Below are 21,634 nucleotides of genomic sequence, written 5' to 3'. Positions count from 1 at the left end.
TTGATGGCATGGAGGTCATCGCCGCGGGCCATATGAATATCGAGAATGAAGTCTTCGATCCACACCGTGGGGTCCGTGGTTCCTCGTATGATTCTATATTCACGGGTTTGAACCCTTCTAGGAATTCATGATCCAGGACCTCATCGGTGAAGCAATGAGGGTGTGCAGCACCTCTATATCGGGTCGTATTGCGACGTAGCTCTGATGGAGTCCTGAAAGGATCGAGAAGAGGTGTCTAGAGGGGGGGTGATTGGACACTAAGTACCAAAAGTTACAGTTTTTAATTTCTTTAAGTTGAAGTGGAGTTTTGGCACAAGTTTAACAACCTCTAGCATGTATGCAAAGAGTATATGAGCAGTGGAAAGTAAAGCATGCAACTGGCAAGAATGTAAAAGGATGGGATTGGAGTGTGCAAACGCAATTTGGAGACACGGAGATTTTTGAGACGTGGTTCCGATAGGTGGTGCTATCGTACATCCACGTTGATGGAGACTTCAACCCACGAAGGGTAATGGCTGCGTGAGTCCACAGAGGGCTCCACCCACGAAGGGTCCACGAAGAAGCAACCTTGTCTATCCCACCATGGCCGTCGCCCACGAAAGACTTGCCTCACTAGCGGTAGATGTTCACGAAGTAGGCGATCTCCTTGCCCTTACAAACTCCTTGGTTCAACTCCACAATCTTGTCGGAGGCTCCCAAGTGACACCTAGCCAATCTAGGAGACACCACTCTCCAAGAAGTAACAAATGGTGTGTTGATGATGAACTCCTTGCTCTTGTGCATCAAATAATAGTCTCCCCAACACTCAACTCTCTCTCACAGGATATGGATTTTGTCGAAAGAAGATTTGAGTGGAAAGCAACTTGGGGAAGGCTAGAGATCAAGATTCATATGGTAGGAATGGAATATCTTGGCCTCAACACAAGTGTAGGTGGTTCTCTCTCAGAAAATGTATGTTGGAAGTGTAGGTTCGTTCTGATGGCTCTCTCCACGAATGAAGAGGAGGCGGAGGGATATATATAGCGTCCACACAAAATCTAACCGTTACACACAACTTGCCAATCTCGGTGGGACCGAATTGATAAACTCGGTTGGACCGATTCAACAAATCTAGTGACCGTTAGGATTTTCGATGGGACCGACATGCAACTCGGTAGGACCGATATGGTTAGGGTTAGGGCATAACGTAATCTCGGTGAGACCGATTACACAAACTCGGTGAGACCGATTTTGGTAATAAGCTAACCAGAGAGCTGGTCAGGTAAACTCGGTGGGACCGATTCGCTAATTTCGGTGATACCAAAATGTTACGGAAAGGAAACAAAGAGTTTACATTGCAATCTCGGTAGGACCAATTACGCAAACTCGTGAGACCGATTTTGGTAATAGATCCATACAGAGAGATTGCAATCCCATCTCGGTGAGACTGAGATCCCTATCGGTGAGACCAATTTGCCTAGGGTTTGTGGCAGTGGCTATGACATCTGAACTCAGTGGCGCCGGATAGAAAGAATCGGTGGGGCCGAGTTTGACTTTTGGTTTAGGTCATACGTGGATGTGAGAAAGTAGTTGAGGGCTTTGGAGCATATTACTAAGGACTTTGAGCAAGAGCCTCATTAAGCAACACCTCATCCCTCCTTGATAGTATTGGCTTTTCCTATAGACTCAATGTGATCTTGGATCACTAAAATAGAAAAATGTAGAGTCTTGAGCTTGGAGCTTGAGCCAATCCTTTTGTCCTTAGCATCTTGAAGGGGTTCCACATCCTCTAGTCCATGCCACTTCATTGTTGAACTTATCTGAAACATACTAGGTAAAAGTGTTAGTCCAACAAGAGATATGTTGACATTAATTACCAAAACCACCTAGGGAGCACTTGTGCTTTCAATCTCCCCCTTTGTGGTAATTGATGACAACAAACATCAAAGATTTAGATAAAGATATAGAGAATAGTAAGTAAAGCTTTGGAAAGACATGTAACATGCATAGGCTCCCCCTACATGTATGCAATCATGTGAATATGGAATATAGGAGCATGTAAATGCATAAACATGACAGAGTAAGCAATGTGTTACATGTATCTTGGCTATATGCATCAGAGCAAATGATGTGAATATGAGAAATGTACCTTCATGCTCATGAGTCCTTGCAAACAGTATGTAAATTAGCAAGAATTTCTCATACACACGACTGTGATGCATATACTTACCTTGTGGTCTTGAGTTGGCTTAGGATGGGATGAACCTGCGTAAACAAGGTTAGATAACATGGATACACCTACTGGCCAGAGCAAACAAAAGAAACCACGAGAGTACCAAGACTGGGATGACATGTAGAGGGAGTACTAAGTACTACATTGGATATAGACATGTCCCCAAAGGTAAAGATGTGCAATAAATTCAAGGATTTCCTTCCCTTAGATGTCTTGCTCCACCTGAATCTAGCATGGGATACTGGGAGAAGATAGGGAACAGATAATCAGAGCAAAATCAGAGCTCAAGGGAAATAAACAGAGCTAATGCAAACGAGCAAATATGAACATGTTTTCCCCTCTTGAATACATGTGACTTCTCTCCTATTGAACACCAAGCATCTGGGGTCCTTGATGATTACTCTTTCTTCCCTTGAGTATTCTCCCCCCCTATGGATATGATTAAACTTTGATGTGATCTCTCTCTCCCCCTTTGACATCAATTTCCAAGAAGGGTTCTTCTGGATTTTTGTCCTGATGAGTTTGGTCCTTGAGTCACAAAACAAAGCAGCAAGTTGAATGGGATGCTGGTTGAGGACAAGATTCATTGAGTGGAGCTGGATCAAAAAGAATGCAAAAACAAGTGGCAAGATGTCTTTCCTGTAGTGAAATCGGTGACACCGAGTTGGATGGTTCGGTTGTACCGAGAGGATTCGGTTGGACCAAAAGCATTAGACCGGTGAGACCGAGTTCATCACAGAGAAAACACTTGTCACCTCAACTCACTAGACAAGTAAGATCTCACAAGGATTTGCAAGGAATTAACTGAAAGATTTGCAATTAATTGGATGCAAGGAATGCACAAAAGAGAAGAAACTAAAAAGGAGTCTAGATGAAGTTGGAAACAAATATGCATGAGACAAATGCAAGAGCACAGAAAAGAACACAAGAGAACTTCATCTAGAATTGGTCGGCGACAAAGTCAGCTATGTTAGAGTATATTGACTTAGGAGTCAAGTGAGATCACTTGATCATAGGTCATACTCATCGTTTAAGATCAAAATTGGGTTACCATTTTTTGTTTAAGCTTTTTGATGTATTCACATCTTGTCGAGTTGCTTTGACTCCTGACTTGGAGTAAAGCTTCTCTAAGATGGAATAACATACCTTGGGTGGTGGTGTGGATCATGATCAATTAGTTGAACTTGTGTGGGTTGCTCAAGGTTGATGTAGCTCATCAAGAGTTGGGAACACCACTTGGATTTTGAGTTCATCTACCTACATGGGTTAGTTTTTGCAAGGAAGAGCACTTGTGTATCCAAAATGACAATCATGAAATTCAACATAGAATTTGTCAAAGGATATGTTTGAATGGTTGCGTGCTTCCTTGTCTTCATCCACCATTGTGTAGAGACTTGGTGATATAGAAATGGCTCAAGATGTGAGTTAGTTTCAATCTCATAGTTTTAGATTCATCCAAGTACCTACACGGGTTAGATAACAAGCAAGGTGCAAATATGTCCAAGACATAAGATAGTCAACATAAGGGAAATATCAAGGATTAGTCATAGGCTCATGCCTTGCATGTATCAAATGGAGTTCCTACTCCAAGTCTGAAGCATCAATGATGTTCAATTCACCTCTTAACCTGCAAAACACTTTCTCATCAAGTGGTTTCGTGAATATATCAGCTAACTGCTTTTCGGTGCGAACATGCTTAAGATTAATGTCCCCTTTGGCAACATGATCTCGAATGAAATGATGAGGAACTTCAATATGCTTAGTTCGAGAATGTTGCACGGGATTGTGAGCAATCTTAATAGCACTTTTGTTGTCACAAAGTAATGGAACATGTTTCACAGATATCCCATAATCTTTAAGAGTTTGGGTCATCCAAAGTAATTGAGCACAACATGATCCAGCGGCAATGTATTCCGCTTAGGCGATTCCAAGGCGATCTTGCGTCGGTGGCCACTCCGGCCCCGGCGGCCACCCCTCCTGTCGCCGGCCACTCCGGCCTCGACAGCCACCATTGAAGATGGCTCCTTTTGCCCTCAAATTTGACCGTGGCAGAAAATTTCAAGCAGACATGAGAACCAAGTTTGGGCATCAAGTGGTGTTTTCTCCTGGCTTTCGTCAACAAGAATTCATCTTGGTGGTTTCCTTCTGCCGCGCAACCTTCAAGCTTGATGTGCACACGGTTAGTGTCTCTATCACGGCCATGTTTGGTGGTTATGCTCAAGGTTTTAGGGCTTGACACTTGAGGGATAGAACTTTCAAGTTCTAAGTTGCCTCTAAGTCTGTTGGTTTTGAGATTTACAACAATGGTAGAATTGTGGAGCAAGATTTTGAGGTTGTGTTTAGTTTGTGGAATTATGGCGGGCCAAATTGGTTTAGAGAAGAACTAGCTTTTTACAAAGAACTTGATGATGAGTGGACCTTGGTGGGTAGGCATGGAAAAGCTGTCGCCAACAACTCCGGCAATCGCCGGAGCTACAACATGGTGGTCAGAAATGGTCGATCTGTTTTTGAGCGTTTATCGGGTCCCATTCAATCCAATGTCAATCAAGGGGAATCTTTGAATTCACCCTCTCTTAACTCTGAGTGTAATGGGTCACTTAATCAGCCACAAATGTCTCAACGTCCTGCCCCTCGCACGTACGTAGTGTGTTTTGCATGTGGAGGTCATGGTCACTTTGCACATAACTGCATGGTTCCAAGGCTGCGTGGGCTATGGCCTTTTCTACAGTTTGAATCTTTCCCGAGCCCACCCGAGCAGGCCTGGGTTGATGGGGAGGTAGAGGCCTGGTTCAAATGTGTCGGCCCAGCCCCACCGGTTAGGCAGGTCTCGTCATTTATGGAGCTGGTCAAGGACCTCTTTCCAAATTTCCAACTGCGACTACAGGCTGCCTCCTCACATTCCTATGTTCTTACCAACTCTGCCTCCTCCACTGTTTCTGCCTCGACAAGCTCGCCGTCTTCTTCAGCATCGGCGGAGCGGGCATTGGTGGTCCGTTCGTTCGAAGCTTCGGCCTCGGCCATGGCCAACATCCCCATCGACCCGGCTCCCTTCGTTCCTCATGGGTTCCAGGTTTTCGAGGTGGCTGGGCGTACTGGGGTTTCGAGGGCAATCTTGCCGCATCGTCCAAGAAGGCACAAAGACTGGGTGATTGCAACCATTCAACCACATCCAGATGAGGTATTTTTCCCAATGTTAGAGAAGTATTTGAGGAGTTCTTTCAAGGTGTTGAAGAGGTGGGGTTCAGAGAAATCCAGCCATGTCCTTTTGGGGAGGCGTATGTTCAGTTTCGTCATGTTAGGGATAGAGATCGTCTCATCAGGCAAAGTCCTCACCCATTTGGAGATGTTTTCATCACTTTCACTAAGCACAATCAAGGTAGGAATTGGCGCAGACTGCATTTCAACAGAACCTGCTAGTTACTGTTTGTGGGTGTCCCTTTTGACTACTGCAACACTGAGGACATTGTAGCTGCCATGGCCAAGAGGGGAAGAATAATTAGTTGGGAGAGGGAGGATGCTCTCAGAGGGAAGATCCTAGTGAAAGCCAGAGTTACTGAGCTCACTGATATTCCTAAAAGCATTAGGTGGTCTGAAGGAGAGTGCTTTGAAGAGGAGTCATGGACTAGTTCAGTTGAGATTTTGGTAGAAGAAACGCTGGGAGGTGGCCCTGCTGATGAGGATCCTATTCCACCCCCTGGAGTGGACCCACACCCTATTCCACAACATGCAAATGATTTCCCAGGTTTCCATCCTGCTCCAATTCATAATGAGCCAGCACAGCAGGATGATTGGGATGACTGAGAAGAACAGGAAGAGCAGGGCCATTTGGCATACCCTCAAGCAAATATTCCACAACCACAACCACCTCAGCAGCAAATGGAGATGCTAGTTTTACAAGAGGATGGTGCTCCCAATAGTAGCATTACCACTACAGTTTCCCTGTCTGATGGTATATGGTCTAACACTCACACTGCCAGTGAGGAGGTTAATCAAGGTGCTCAAATTAACCCTTTGGGCATGGGTTTGCAGAACATTCTTATTGCTTATCAAGCAGATGGGGAGGAGGAAGATTTGTTGCAAGTTAATGCAAACATGCCTGTTGAACAGCAGGAAGTTGTGGGGGCTCTTTTGGTTGCTCATGAGGTTATGCATGAACCACCTGCTGTCGAAGTTGATGGCCAAGCTGTGGTTCAAGATGCTGTAGAACTACAAGCTGTTGCTGAAAGAAATCTAGTGACAGATGAGTCTTTTGCACAGAATGTTGGTGTTGCTTCTCTTGTTGCAGACGAAGTCCATGTTGAGGTAAATGAAGAGAGTGCTGCAACTTCTTCCCAGCACAAGGTTGGTCCTCTGGGAAAAGATAATGAGGTTGCCAATGATAAGCCAGAAGAAACACAAGGTTTAGAGCTCAGAGAGGATATAAAGGTCAAGGCAGATGTCCTTGTTGTTCAAGTTGGCACTTCCTCTAATGGGCATCGTAAAGGTATGGAGGGATTTTCTTTAATCAACTCTCCTAGATTAGTAGATATTCACAAACTAGTTCAAAATCATACTCTGGATATTGTTGATGGTGCCCATTTGATTTCCGAGGAAGGTTTGGACCTCTGGATTCAGCACTTTGCTCCAGCAAAACAGGGAGAAGTGAACACATTCAAAATTGACATACCTGTAAGTTGGTTTAACTTCATAATTCATCTCCTCCTCACTCCTGATAAGTTTGGTAGGGTAATGCATCTGCTGAAATCTGAGCTGTGGAAAATGCTCATTGCAAATTGTGACTCTGAAGAGACTATATTATTCCATATACCTGATAGACCTGCTACTTCACAGGCTCCAAGTTGTAAAGAAATAATGCTGGGTCTAGGAAAGGAAAATGAGGCTATAAGCCCTGCTGCTCACTCCTCAAGTGGAACTAGAATCCCACTCAAGCAATTGTCTCCCAATAAAGTCATCCAGTTGCCACTAGGTGAAGCTATCTCAAGGAAAAGAAGAGATAAAGAGCCGCTTGTGGAGACTCAGGTAAGGAGTGATCGAATTAAGAAAGACAACAATGGTTATAGAAGGAAATCATGTGATGCTAGCTCTTGCTTACCTTGTAATGCTATTCCACCCATTGTGCATAACAAAGTGGTCAAAAATTTGACAAAAACTTTTTGCAAGGTGTCTGAGGATGAGGTACAGGACAAGCTTTCAAAGAGGCCCAAGAAGAAGGGCCAAGAGGATGTGGCCAAGGTCTCCAAGGTCACTGGTGCTACAACTCCTTAGGATGTGCCATGAACTATCACATTAGTAATAGTACCAGGAATATTTTGGCAAGGGCTAGTTTGATGGTTGAATGTATAATATCTGATGTGCTAGATGTATTCAGAACATGTTTAATGTCTGTCTCGAAAACTTGGTGCCTCCTTTTGCCTACTGCTATATTGATCAGTCTGATCGAGCTCTGGACTTGTGGTTTCTATGAAGATATTGAAGTTAATATGCTCCCTAGCAGAAATGTTGTGTTACATCTGTGGCTCATGTTCTTGAAAATATGCACTGCTTCTTGTTACTGCCTGTATGAGATCTCAAACTATATTGGGTCACAGTCATCCAATTTCTATACTTTGCATGAGCTTGGTATCATACCAGGAGATGGGGCCTGGTATCAAAATTTATCCAACCTGTTAGTTAACCATGAGTAGAAGCAGATCCTGGAATATTTTGAACTGGAACATTAGGGGTTTGAATTCTCCTGAAAAATGGCTGGCTATTAGGCAAAAAATTGAGGAATGTGTTGCTGGTATTTTGTGCTTACAAGAAACAAAGAGACAAAATCTGGATCTGGCCTATATTCAAAAAATTTGTCCACAAAGATTCAACAAATTTAAATACCTGCCTTCAATTGGGGCCTCTGGAGGTATTTTGACTGCTTGGAATGGGAATCTTTTTACTTGTCAATTGCTCTTCCAAAATAAATTCTCTCTATCTATGCAGTTCACTTGTACATCCACCCTTAAATCATGGATCCTCACAAATATCTATGGACCTTGCAACACTGAAGAAAAATTGGAATTTATTGATTGGTTTACAAATATTCAAATGCCTGATGATGTTGATTGGATTGTTATGGGGGATTTTAATTTCATTAGGTCACCTGAAGACAGAAATAGACCTGGTGGAGATGTTAATCAGATGTTACTATTCAATGAAGCTATTAGTAATTTGGGGCTAATTGAATTACCTCTTAAAGGGAGACAGTTCAGTTGGAGCAACATGCAAGACAGTCCTCTGCTTGAAAAATTAGACTGGTTCTTCACTTCTGCTGCATGGATGACTACTTACCCTGACACCACTGCTCTACCTTTTGCAAAGCCAATTTCAGACCATTTTCCTTGTGTAATAAAAATTGGCACAACAATACCCAAATCAAGGGTTTTCAGATTTGAGAATTATTGGTTGAAGCACAGCTCTTTCAAAGATATTGTTCAAACTGCATGGAACATTCCAGTTGGTTATACTGATCCAGCAAAAAAGATTAATGCTAAATTCAAAAATTTGAGGAGAGCACTCAAACTTTGGGCAAAGAGCCTATCCTGTCTCAAAAAGCAGATTGATGAATTGACTGAATGTATATTGCTATGGGACTGCCTGGAGGAATTCAGAGACCTAACTTTATTTGAGCATAACTGCAGAGAGCTGTTGAAAGAAACACTACTAACTGTCCTCAGTAATCAGAAGATTTATTGGAAGCAGAGAGGTAAAATCAAGGGGGTCAAATTTGGTGATGAAAATACAAAATTCTTTCATACAAAGGCTTCAATTAATCACAGGAATAACAAAATTGCAATGCTCATGAATGAGGACTAAGTGGAAATTACTGATCATGAAGGGAAGGCTGCAATCCTTTGGGAGGCTTTTAAGAAGAGACTGGGCCACTCTAATGGTCATACCATGCACTTCAATTTACAGGACCTGTATGAAAATAGAGTGGATCCACAAATTTTCCAAGATCTTGAGAAACCTTTCTCTCAGGAAGAAATTTATGAGGTAGTAAAAAACTTGCCCACAGACAAATCCCCAGGTCCTGATGGATTTAATAATGAATTCCTCAAAGCTTGTTGGGACATTATCAAACTGGATGTTACTGAACTTATCATTGCCTTTCATACTGGAAATGTGAATTTGGAGAGCATCAACACTTCTTATATCACACTCATTCCAAAAAAGGAGGTACCTGTATCCCCTAATGATTTCAGGCCAATTTCATTGCTTAATGGGGTTCTCAAAATCATTACTAAAATGCTGGCAAACAGATTACAAAAATTAATTCTCAAGATGGTACATATCAACCAATATGGATTCTTAAAGAACAGAGTGATTCAAGATTGTCTTGGTTGGCCCTATGAATATATACATCAGTGCCACAAGTCAAAAGAAGAATTGCTTGTAATCAAACTGGATTTTGAAAAGGCTTTTGACACTATTGAACATCATGCTATAATTGACATCTTAAGAGCTAAGGGATTTGGTGAAAGATGGATAACTTGGATGCACATGCTCTTCAATTCTGCATCCTCTGCTGTAATGTTAAATGGGGTACCTGGGAAGAAATTTTATTATAAAAGAGGAGTTAGACAAGGAGACCCCCTTTCACCTGTTCTATTCCTACTGGCAGCTGACTTGCTACAATCAATTTTGAATAATGCCATGACAAGGGATCTAGTCACACCACCACTACAAGTGAACTCCTGCCATGACTTCCCTATTGTTCAGTATGCAGATGATAGTCTTGTTATCATGCAAGCAAGTTCTAGACAGCTAGTATGGCTCAAAGCTCAACTAAACACATTTGCATCTACCACAGGACTAAAAGTAAACTATGGGAAATCAATCTTGGTGCCAATAAACATTGCGGAAGACAGCGTAGAAATTTTCACAAACACTTTGCAATGTGCCAGAGGGCAATTTCCATTCACTTATCTGGGGCTACCTTTGGGTATTTATAAACCAACTGTGGAGCACTGTTTGCCTATAGTCAATAGAATTGCTAAGAGGATTATTGGCATTTCCACTTTCATGACTCAGGCAGGGAAGGTGCTGTTGGTTAAATCTGTGCTGGCTTCTTTAGCAGTTTACTTCATGTGTTGTTTGGACATTCCCATCACTATTAAACACCATATCATCAAATATCTAAGGCATTGCCGATGAGGAGTCCTGATATGGAAGATACGAGACCAGCCTTAGTTGCTTGGCACACAGTTTGCAGACCAAAAAATCAGGGTGGCTTGGGAGTCCTGGATATTTTCACACAAAATAAAACTCTGCTCATGAAAAATCTTCATAAATTTTACAACAGACATGACATCCCTTTGGTGAATTTAATTTGGGAATCATACTACAACAATGGGCAACTTCCAGGGGATCAAAAAGTGGGCTCCTTCTAGTGGAAATCCAATCTAGCACTCACTGATCAGTTCAAAGCTATAGCAAGATGTAATGTGGGAGATGGAAAAAGTGCTATGTTCTAGGATGATATGTGGCACCAATTTGTTCTCAAGCACAAGTTTGATCACCTGTATTCATTTGTTAGAGATCCCCACACAAGCGTTCAACAAGTGATCAACACTGAATATCTCTAAGATTTATTCCATCTGCCTCTCAGTACACAGGCATATGAGGAGTTCATACAAATGGAAGACATGTGCATTTCCATATGACAATCAGAATACTTAGATGCACTGGATACATGGAGTTACATTTGGGGAAATGAATTCTATTAATCAATTAAAGCCTATAAGGTGTTAATTGGCCACAAACAACCTCCACCACACTTCTCATGGATTTGGAAAAGCTCCTGTCAACCCAAGCACAATTTTTTTTCTGGATGCTATTGCATGACAGAGTAAACACAAGGAATCTTTTAAGAAGGAAAAAGTTTGAATTGGAAGTTTACAATTGTGCAGTGAGGAACTGTCAACAGGAAGAAACTCTGCATCATCTTTTTTGGGGATGTCCTTTTGCCATCAGATGCTGGGATTTCATCTGTCCTTCCAGAACACCAAACTTGTCAGTCCTGGAGGCATATCAAGACCTCAAAGACAAGCTCAACAACCCTTTCTTTATGGAGATTATCATATTGGGATCATGGGCCATCTGGATATCTCGAAACAACAATTTTTTTGACAATATAACTCCTTCATTTCTTGGCTGGAAACTCATTTTCACTGAGGAACTAAAGCTTCTTAAACACATGATCAAGAAGAAATATGAAGTGCGGTTCTCTGCTTGGCTGGATTCATTGTTGTAATTATGTATAGTGTTCCTTGTTGTTTTTTTTGTGGTTCTCAACTATAGTTTAGCTTAGCTCTTTTTTGGTAGTTTATCTTCTGTTCTTCTTGTTTTATTTTGTTGGGCTTATCTCAAGCCCACCAGACTATTGCTGTTCACCTTTTTAATTAATTAATAAAAGTTGCAGTGGGGGGTTTTCCCTACTGTTTATAGTCAAAAAATTGTATTCCGCTTCGGCAGTGGATAAGGATACCGAGTTTTGTTTCTTGGAAGACCAAGACACAAGAGATCTACCAAGAAATTGACAAGTACCCGAAGTGGACTTTCTATCAACCTTGTCACGGCATAGTCCGAGTCGGAGTAGCCAACAAGATTAAAGGAGGCCCTCTTTGGATACCAAATGCCAAAATTTGGTGTATGGATTAAGTATCTCACTATCCTTTTCATGGCCTTAAGATGAAATTCTTTAGGAGCATCTTGATATCGTGCACACATGCACACACTTAGCATAATATCGGGACGTGAAGCACATATATATAAAAATGAACCAATCATAGAGTGATAAACCTTTTGATCAACCGGTTCACCATCTTTGGTTAAATCAAGATGTCCACTGGTAGGCATGGGTGTAGTCATACCTTTGTATTCTTGCATATTGAACTTCTTGAATAAGTCCTTGGTGTACTTCGTTTGAGAGACAAAGGTACCTTCCTTAGTTTGCTTGATTTGCAAACCAAGAAAGAATTTGAGTTCACTCATCATCGACATCTCAAACTTATCCGACATTAGCTTTCCAAACTTTTCACTAAAATGAGGGTTAGTTGATCCAAATATAATATCATCGACATAAATTTGGCACACAAATAGTTCTCCATTAACCCTTTCAGTAAAAAGAGTAGAATATATATTTCCAATTTCAAATCCTTTTTCAATAAGGAACTTGGTCAAGCATTTATACCATGCTCTAGGAGCTTGTTTAAGACCATAAAGAGCTTTGTGAAGTTTGTAAACATGATTAGGTTTCTTAGTATTGACAAATCCAGGAGGTTGCTTAACATAAACTTCCTGCTCTATTTCACCATTTAGAAAAGCACTTTTAATGTCCATTTGGTACAAGGTGATATCATGATGATTATCATAGGCAAGTAAGATGCGAATGGACTCAAGTCCAGCAACGGGGGCATATGTCTCACCATAGTCCATACCTTTGACTTGAGTGTAGCCTTGGGCGACGAGACGTGCTTTGTTGAGAACTACTTGTCCATCTTCATCTTTCTTGTTGCGAAACACCCATTTGGTACCGATGATGTTGTGGTTGTTGTCGGGCTTCTCAACTAATTTCCGAACTTGATTTCTCTCAAAGTTGTGTAGCTCTTCATGCATGGCATTTATCCAATCCAGATCTTCCAAAGATTCTTCAACCTTCATAGGTTCAATGCTAGAGATGAATGAATAGTGTTCACAAAAGTTAGCTAAATGAGTTTTTGAGCGAGTGATTCTCCCAGTTTGGATACCATTGTATATTTGATCGACGGGATGGTCTTTATCAATTCTTGCTCGAACTCGTGAAAGCTTTTGCTTGGATCTTGGTTGAACATCTTCTTCATGTTGTTCTTCTTCTTGGCCTTCTTCGTTGTTGACGTTGTCGTTCTCTTGTCATGGTTGAGAAGGAGGTTGTTGGCGTTCATCATGGTGCACTTCCTCGTTTTCTTCATCTTGGTGTGTCCCACTTGTGGATGCTTCCGTATCAACTCCTGGTTCACCTTGTCGTGAGGTAGAAGCTTCCACTTGGATGGACGAGGTACTCTCCTTCACCTTCGTTGGAAGAATCTTGCCAATAGACAAGTCTTGGATTGATTCCGAAGGGTCTTTGTATCCTACATCAATTGGCAATTTCTCTACTTGCGAGCCGTTAGATTAATCAAACTTCACATCTACCGTCTCTTCAACCTTTCAGGTTAAATTATTGTAGACACGGTATGTGTGAGAGTTTGAGCCATAACCAAGTAGGAAACCTTCATGAGACTTAGGAGCAAATTTAGAACGACGATGCTTATCAAGAATGTAGCACTTTGAGCCAAATACTCAAAAGTATCCAACTTGTGGTTTGTTACCGGTGAGGAGCTCATACGCCATCTTGCCCAGTAGCTTGTGAAGATACAAGCGATTTTTTGCATGACAAGCTATCTCAACCGCTTCCGCCCAAAAGTGCTTTGGCGTCTTATACTCATCAAGCATCGTTCTCGCCATTTCGATGAGTGTCCGGTTCTTCCTCTCAACAACTCCATTCTGTTGAGGTGTGTATGTAGCCGAGAACTCATGTGAAATCCCTTCTTCGTCAAGAAAGGTGTCCACATTTGCATTCTTGAAATCCGTTCCATTGTCGCTGCGAACCTTCTTGATTTTCACTTCAAATTGATTTTGGGCCTTCCTAGAGAAGTTTTTGAAAATCTTTTGGACCTGCAATTTATCATCGAGAAAGAACACCCACGTAAATCTTGAAAAATCATCAACTATAACTAGACCAAAAGAATTTCCACCAAGACTTTTGTAAGCGTTAGGACCAAAAATATCCATGTGAAGTAGCTCGAGTGGCCTCCTTGTGGTCATGATGTTCTTCACGGGATGCCTTCCTCCAACCTGTTTACCTGCTTGACAAGCGCTGCAAAGTCTATCCTTATCAAATATGACATCGTTAATGCCAAGGATATGATTTCCTTTAATAAGCTTGTCAAGGTTTCGCATACCAACATGACCTAATTGTCAATGCCATAACCAACCTTTGGAGGATTTGGCAATTAAGCAAGTTCTAGGTTGAGCCTTTTTAGTGAAATCAACAATGTAAATATCACCTCTGCGTATACCAGTAAAGACTATTTTATGATTATCTCTACGAAACACTTGGCAATCTACTTCAGTAAATAGGACATTGAAACCGAAATCAGCAAGTCTAGATACTGAAAGTAAATTGTAGCCAAGAGATTCAACGAGCATGACATTTTGTATGGAGCTATCATGTGATATGGCCACCTTACCGAGGACAACCACCTTACCCTTTGAGTTGTCACCGAAAGTGACATACTTTCGAGGACCATCGTTGTCAGCAAGCTCATGAAACATGTCTTTTTCTCTGGTCATGTGATCGGTACATCCACTATCAAGAACCCATCCCTTTCCTCCTGCCATATATCCCCGAAGATTTTCCATAAGACCAAAGTGTCTCATTGCATCATCAAGATCAAAATCACTATCATCATCCTCGTCATAGTATCCATGTTCAACATCGTCATGTGGTGGATCAAATCCTAGAGAGGGTGATTCGTTAGAGTGAGTTTGACAATGATCTTCTTTATGAATTTTAATAGCTTCGAAAATAATATCTCTAATAATTCCAACATCTCCTTTGGCATGCTAAGGTTTGTAAGCTCAAATAGACAATCACCAAACATAGGATCATTGGAATTCATCTTACTCAAGGCAATAGACTTATGGAGAATTTCATCTAGATTTTCAAGGAATAATTTGGAAAGCGTTCCTCAAGAAATTTCCATATGGTGTAGGCACACTTAAGAGTAGGCAAACATCGAATCAAGTTTCTAGGAAAGCCTCTAGTGATAAGATTAACAGTTCTAAGATTGTGAATCATGTCAATTGACTCATCAAGGGTAGCATGCATGGGATCAACATGAGATGCACAAGGGCTAGCAATATACTTGTTCAAATGATATTCATTGAAAATCACAAGCATCTCATTTTTCCACTCATGAAAATACTGTCCATCAAGTATAGACACTCTATGTCTAAGACTCCTCAAAGTACACTCATCCATCTTCCTCCAATGGTGTTTAAACCAAAGCAATGGAGACCAGTGCTCCGATACCAATTGAATGGATCGAGAAGAGGTGTCTAGAGGGGGGTGATTAGACACTAAGTACCAAAAGTTGCATTTTTTAATTTCTTTAAGTTGAAGTGGAGTTTTGGCACAAGTTTAACAAGCACAATACATATCAAGCAAGTATGCAAAGAGTATATGAGCAGCGGAAAGTAAAGCATGCCACTTGCAAGAATGTAAAAGGATGGGATTGGAGTGTGCAAAGGCAATTTGTAGACACGGAGATTTTTGAGATGTGGTTCCGATAGGTGGTGCTATCGTACATCCACGTTGATGGAGACTTCAACCCACGAAGGGTAACAACTGCGCGAGTCCACGGAGGGCTCCACCCACGAAGGGTCCACGAAGAAGCAACCTTGTCTAACCCACCATGGCCGTCGCCCACGAAGGACTTGCCTCACTAGCAGTAGATCTTCACGAAGTAGGCGATCTCCTTACCCTTAGAAACTCCTTGGTTCAACTCCACAGTCTTGTCGGAGGCTCCCAAGTGACACCCAGTGAATCTAGGAGACACACTCTCCAAGAAGTAACAAATGGTGTGTTGGTGATGAGGTCCTTGCTCTTGTGCTTCAAATGATAGTCTCCCCAACACTCAACTCTCTCTCACAGGATATGGATTTTGTGGAAAGAAGATTTGAGTGTAAAGCAACTTGGGGAAGGCTAGAGATCAAGATTCATATGGTAGGAATGGAATATCTTGGCCTCAACACAAGTGTAGGTGGTTCTCTCTCAGAAAATGTATGTTGGAAGTGTAGGTTCGTTCTGATGGCTCTCTCCACGAATGAAGAGGAGGTGGAGGGGTATATATATAGCCTCCACACAGAATATATCCGTTACACACAACTTGCCAATCTCGGTGGGACCGAATTAATAAACTCGGTTGGACCGATTCAGCAAATCTAGTGACCGTTAGGATTTTCGGTGGGACCGACATGCAACTCGGTAGGACCGATATGGTTAGGGTTATGGCATAACGTAATCTCAGTGAGATCGTTTACACAAACTCGGTGAGACCGATTTTGGTAATATGCTAACCAGACAGTTGGTCAGGTAAACTCGGTGGGATCGATTCGCTCATTTTGGTGAGACCGAAATGTTACGAAAAGGAAATAGAGAGTTTACATTGCAATCTCAGTACGACCAATTACGCAAACTCGGTGAGACCAATTTTGGTAATAGATCCATACAGAGAGATTGCAATCCCATCTCGGTGAGACTGAGATCCCTATCGGTGAGACCGATTTCCCTAGGGTTTGTGGCAGTGGCTATGACATCTGAACTCGGTGGCGCCGGATAGAAAGAATCGGTGGGGCCGAGTTTGACTTTTGGTTTAGGTCATATGTGGATGTGAGAAAGTTGTTGAGGGCTTTGGAGCATATTACTAATCACTTTGATCAAGAGCCTCATTAAGCAACACCTCATCCGTCCTTGATAGTATTGGCTTTTCCTATAGACTCAATGTGATCTTGGATCACTAAAATAGAAAATGTAGAGTCTTGAGCTTGGAGCTTGAGCCAATCCTTATGTCCTTACCAGCTTGAAGGGGTTCCACATCCTCTAGTCCATGACACTTCATTGTTGAACTTATCTGAAACATACTAGGTAAAAGTGTTAGTCCAACAAGAGAAATGTTGACATTAATTACCAAAACCACCATGGAGCATTTGTGCTTTCAAGTCCGTCTGCGGTTTTCAGCTTGTGCATGACTAAGTTTTTCACGTCCTAATAGGTGGCCGTCAACGCGTGTCGAGGCATGTCTTCGCGATCCGTAGATTGATCTAGTATGTCTTGCTTTACTGTTCAGGTTTTGCCGGAGGTCATATGTATGACCGTGGGCTAATTTACCTCTGCCTGTGCGATGAGGCGGTGCTGGCTGGTGTTCGGCATGAGGTGCCGTTTTGTCCCAACCGCGTGGTGGTCGGTCAGCCGCATTGTACGATGGAGGTATGTATTCCAGCGCCTCCTCGTCAAACTGAGGTAGCTATTTGCGCTTTGGGTAGCTTTTGGTTGGGCGCTTGAGGCCCTATTCTTCGGTTGCTAGGACATCGGTCCATTTATCATTGAGCAGATCTTGGTCAGCTTGAAGCTGCTGCTGCTTCTTTTTCAGGCTCCTTGCAGTGGCAATTAGCTGGCGCTTGAAGCGCTCCTGCTCCAGAGGTTCCTCAGGTATGATGAAATCGTTGGTGCTGAGGCTCACCTCATCCTCGGAGAGTGGAAGATAACTTCCGTCCTCTGAGTCTTCGTGCGTGGCTTGCTTGCCAAGGCTAGCCTGCCCATCTTCCCATCCATCTTGTTCATTAGCTGTTTCAACGGGGTCTTCGTTGTCTTCGGCACCTTCTTGGGTATTATCTTCTGATGTGCCGGTGTTGCTTTCTTTACTGCAGCGTGCCTTAGAGCGACGCTGCTGACGCCGACGCTTGGATTGTATTTCGGAGGCTTTATCCTCGGCTGGATCTTCCTTGTCATCGTCGCTGTTCTCCTTTGGTGCATCCACCAAGTATACATCATACGAGGAAGTGGCCGTCCAGCGTCCGGTGAACGGCGGGTTCTGGGCCTCTTCTTCTCCGGCATCGTCGTCCATACTGTCGATGTCCTCGGAGTCGTAATCAAGTGTGTCGGTCAAATCCTCGACCATGGCGATGAAGTGGGTGGCGGTTGGGAAGAAAAATTCTCCACCATCAGCCCCTAGTTTGAACCGAATATAGTTCGGCTGTGAGTCCTCTGCCAAGGACATGTTCTTTAACAAGTTTAGCACATCGCCCAAAGGTGAGTGCTGGAAGATGTCTGCGGCGCTGAACTCGAAGATCGATAAACGATCAAGTTCGGCGTCCGCGGGCTCACGTGGCTCGAAACTTACGGCCGGAGAAAAGTACGGAGTTCCAGTGACAAAGATGTCGTGAGAGGTTAAGTCTATGTGTGGCTCCAACGCTGTAGAATCTGTGGCCTCCGTGGTGGGGTTGATCCTCCCGTCCTCGGATGGCACAGTCTGCTCCGGCTTTAAGGCCGGAGCGGTTATAGGAGCGATCTCCTAGATGCGGTCTGATGACAGATTTAGGTCATGATCATCGGGGTGACCGGGGGTGGCAGCCGCGGTCTTGAATCCGGCGAAGATCAAGTCTCCACGAATGTCCGCAACGTAGTTCAAGCTCCCAAATCTGACCTGATGGCCAGGGACATAGCTTTCGATCTGCTCCAGATGGCCAAGCGAATTGGCCCACAATGCGAAGCCGCCGAACACAAAGATTTTTCCGGGGAGGAGGGTTTCTGCTTGGACAGCGTCATTATTGACGATTGAAGGGGCCATCAAACCTTTTGGCGATAGCACAGTGGAACTCTCAATGAAAGCACCAATGTCGGTGTCAAAACCAGCGGATCTCGGGTAGGGGGTCCCGAACTGTGCGTCTAAGGTCGATGGTAACAGGAGACAAGGGACACGATGTTTACCCAGGTTCGGGCCCTCTCTATGGAGGTAATACCCTACGTCCTGCTTGATTGATATTGATGAATATGAGTATTACAAGAGTTGATCTACCTCGAGATTGTAATGGCTAAACCCTAGAGGTCTAGCTTGTATGGCTATGATAATGAATCTCTCTCCGGACTAAGTCCTCTGATTTATATAGACATCGGGAGGATCTAGGGTTACACAAGGTCGGTTACAAAGAAAGGAATCTACATATCCGGTCGCCAAGCTTTCCTTCCACGCCAAGGAAACTCCCATCCGGACACGGGTACAGTCTTCGGTCTTCGCATCTTCACAGCCCATCAGCCCATGGCTAACAGGCCGGACGCCCGAGGACCCCTTAGTCCAGGACTCCCTCAGCCACCTCACCCACCACCCACCGCTGCCCCAGCCAAGGAGACGAGTGGAAAGGCCCCGCCTTTAGCACCCCTGAGCTGCCCCAGCGCCAACACCTAATAGGCCGGCCAAAATTGGCCTCCATCGGCCCGTCCTGCTGCCGGGCACGAGACGAGCTTGGTCCTACAGCCTGGCGCGAGATGAGTCTGGTCCTACTGCCGGGCACGAGACAAGCACGGTCCTGCTGCCAGGCACGAGATGAGTCCGTTCCTGCTGTCGGGCGCAAGACAAGCACGGTCCTGCTGCCGGGCGCGAGACGAGGCCTGTCCTGATGCCAGGCGCGAGACAACTTCGGTCCTGCTGCCGGGCGTGAGATGAGCGATGGACCGTGACTGGGAGAGGGCCAACCCTTCGATGTAGGTATCGCCGGAATGACAAGGAGAGGAATCGCAGATCGACAAGGGCGCTCACAGACGGGCCAACGCTGAAGAAGTCCAGCCGCCACCGTGAAACGACCCAGACCACCACCATGAGCCACCACCATGTCGTGGCAGCCCACATCCATGCCGGGACCACGAGGGACAGCCCCGAGCGGCCCGTCGGTGGCCATGGGCCAGATCCGAGCTGATCTAATCGGCATCACCGCCTCCTGTTGTAGCTGCGACGCGCCATCGAGGTCCATGGCAATAGCCCTGACCCTATCAGGCCGCAGCCCACCCCCGCGCTGGCCCCAGGCCAGGCCGCGCCTACCACCTAGCCACCCCAACGGAAGCTCAGATCCGCCAGAGAAATCGCGCCGACCCTGCATCACCTCCAAAGAAGCAACGCCCGGAAAGCACGCCGGCCCCCACATCGCCCAGCAGCCGTCCATGCTGCCTCTGCCAGCCTCGCAAGTCGCCGAAGAGACCGCCGGCACCGCGCCACCGCACGAGGAGGCCGTCCCGTGACGACCCTGCCTCGCAGGAGGGGAGACCAGGGCGCCCCCGCCGCCGCAGCTGGCCAGTCTTTTCCCCGTGGCATGCCCTGGCGGGGGCGAGGAGGAGAGGAGGGGAGGGAGCCCCCCCCCCCCCCCCCGCTCGCGGGAGCGGGTCGGGCGAGACCTGTTTTTTCACAATTGATATTTTACCGCTTCGGCTCCTCTACCATCCACAAACAACCAACCTTCCCTTCTCATTCCCCTTCCCCTTCACCATTATCTACAAAAAACAACACATAGCACATAATATCTGTAATCAGTACATCAATCAAATGCAAATAATTCATCTTCTTCTTTTTGTAGCATAGAAAATCATCTAGTACAAGTGCAAATAAACATAATTATCTCCTGACCATTATCTACAAAAAAACAACTCATAATCCCCTTCTCATTCCCCTTCTCCTGCACTACATCTCCTGAAACTCTTGACTAAAGTGGGACAAAAGTTTGTTGTTTAAACACTACATCTCCAGATCTCCTATCTAAGTCTCTAGCACTGAATTATCTCAGTTCGGCGAGGGTTGCATGTTAGAGAAAGATTACCTCTTCCTCTTCGTGGCGCTCGGTGAGGAACCAAGGAAGGACAGACCGACGGCGTGCTGGCCTTGCTACCTCCCCGATGTACACGTGCTCCTCCATCTCGGACTCGAACGAGATGGCGCTGTCGGTGAAGGGAGAGGCCACGGACAACGGTGCCGTCGCCTTAGGGTTAGGGTTAGGGATAGAACAGAGGAGGAGGCGCTGCCTCTGTTTGTGAGGAGAGACAGAAGGAATCAAGCGAGGAGGGGGAATGGAACGAGGGGAGGCGGGTTGCTCGGCTCGGGGGCTCGGGGCCTTGATCTGTTACACAGTTGATGGGCCTTGCGCCCTCGGTCCGCTCGGTCGGCCCGGTTAAAGACCGGACCAGACCGAAATTTTTTTCGGTCTCTTTTCCTGGGCTCAGACCGGCATATTTTCCTATTAGGCCTGGACCATACGTGCCGGTCCAAATGGGCCACAAGCAGGCCGCAAAGCCCGCTCGTGCCGTCTAGGCTGACCCGTGGGAGACTGTTGCCTCCGTGCTCCGTTTGGGTAGCCACCGCCGTCAAATAGACGAACCATTGTGTCCATGCGTGCTCATGGTGCCCCGTAGTTGCCGCCCAGCCGCCTGGTTTTGTCGTTAGAACACCACAACGCCGCGCACGACCACACCCGAACTCTGTCCGTGGACAAAGTGGTCGCCGCCGTCAATCGCATCCACCCCCGCACTCCCATAGATCAACATTGGACACGACCAAGAACCCATTTTCCAACGAGACCTTCCGCGTCCAAAATCATCGCCTGTAGGTGAAACCCGAGCCATTCCGGCGAGACACCGCCGTGGGAAATGGTTGCTGACGGCTAATCACTGGCATAACTGACGTGGAACACTTAATTAGGCCTAATCAACCCCCCCGAGTCCATGACAACATCCAGGCCCCACTGCTTAAATAACCACAGGGTTAA

General features: G+C 44.8%; 1 protein-coding gene and 1 pseudogene across 1 annotated transcript; one reads left to right on the top strand and one right to left on the bottom strand.

Annotated features, from left to right (window-relative positions):
* The window catches only part of LOC147971649 (zinc finger BED domain-containing protein DAYSLEEPER-like), a 40,604-nt pseudogene extending 19,345 nt beyond the window's left edge, over nucleotides 1-21,259 (bottom strand).
* LOC147971650 (uncharacterized) lies at nucleotides 6,089-7,477 on the top strand. Its single transcript, XM_087522410.1, has 3 exons — nucleotides 6,089-6,695; nucleotides 6,807-6,880; nucleotides 7,043-7,477. The coding sequence occupies exons 1-3, from the start codon at nucleotides 6,089-6,091 to the stop codon at nucleotides 7,475-7,477; spliced, it is 1,116 nt and encodes a 371-aa protein (XP_087378536.1).
* Nucleotides 21,260-21,634: the final 375 nt, after the last annotated feature.

This window comes from Triticum urartu, chromosome 5A (assembly GCF_056163025.1).
Source record: "Triticum urartu cultivar PI428250 chromosome 5A, HENAU_Tu73, whole genome shotgun sequence".
NCBI lineage: Eukaryota > Viridiplantae > Streptophyta > Magnoliopsida > Poales > Poaceae > Triticum > Triticum urartu.
This window is presented reverse-complemented; position numbering and strand designations above follow the sequence as displayed.

Bases quoted from the DNA above. Each gene is read 5' to 3' on its own strand.
- LOC147971650 (XM_087522410.1), top strand. From the start codon at position 6,089: ATGGAGATGCTAGTTTTACAAGAGGATGGTGCTCCCAATAGTAGCATT. The intron at 6,696-6,806 runs GTATGGAGGGAT...TTTCCGAGGAAG, and splicing joins CTCTAATGGGCATCGTAAAG to GTTTGGACCTCTGGATTCAG. The intron at 6,881-7,042 runs GTAAGTTGGTTT...GCTACTTCACAG, and splicing joins CATTCAAAATTGACATACCT to GCTCCAAGTTGTAAAGAAAT.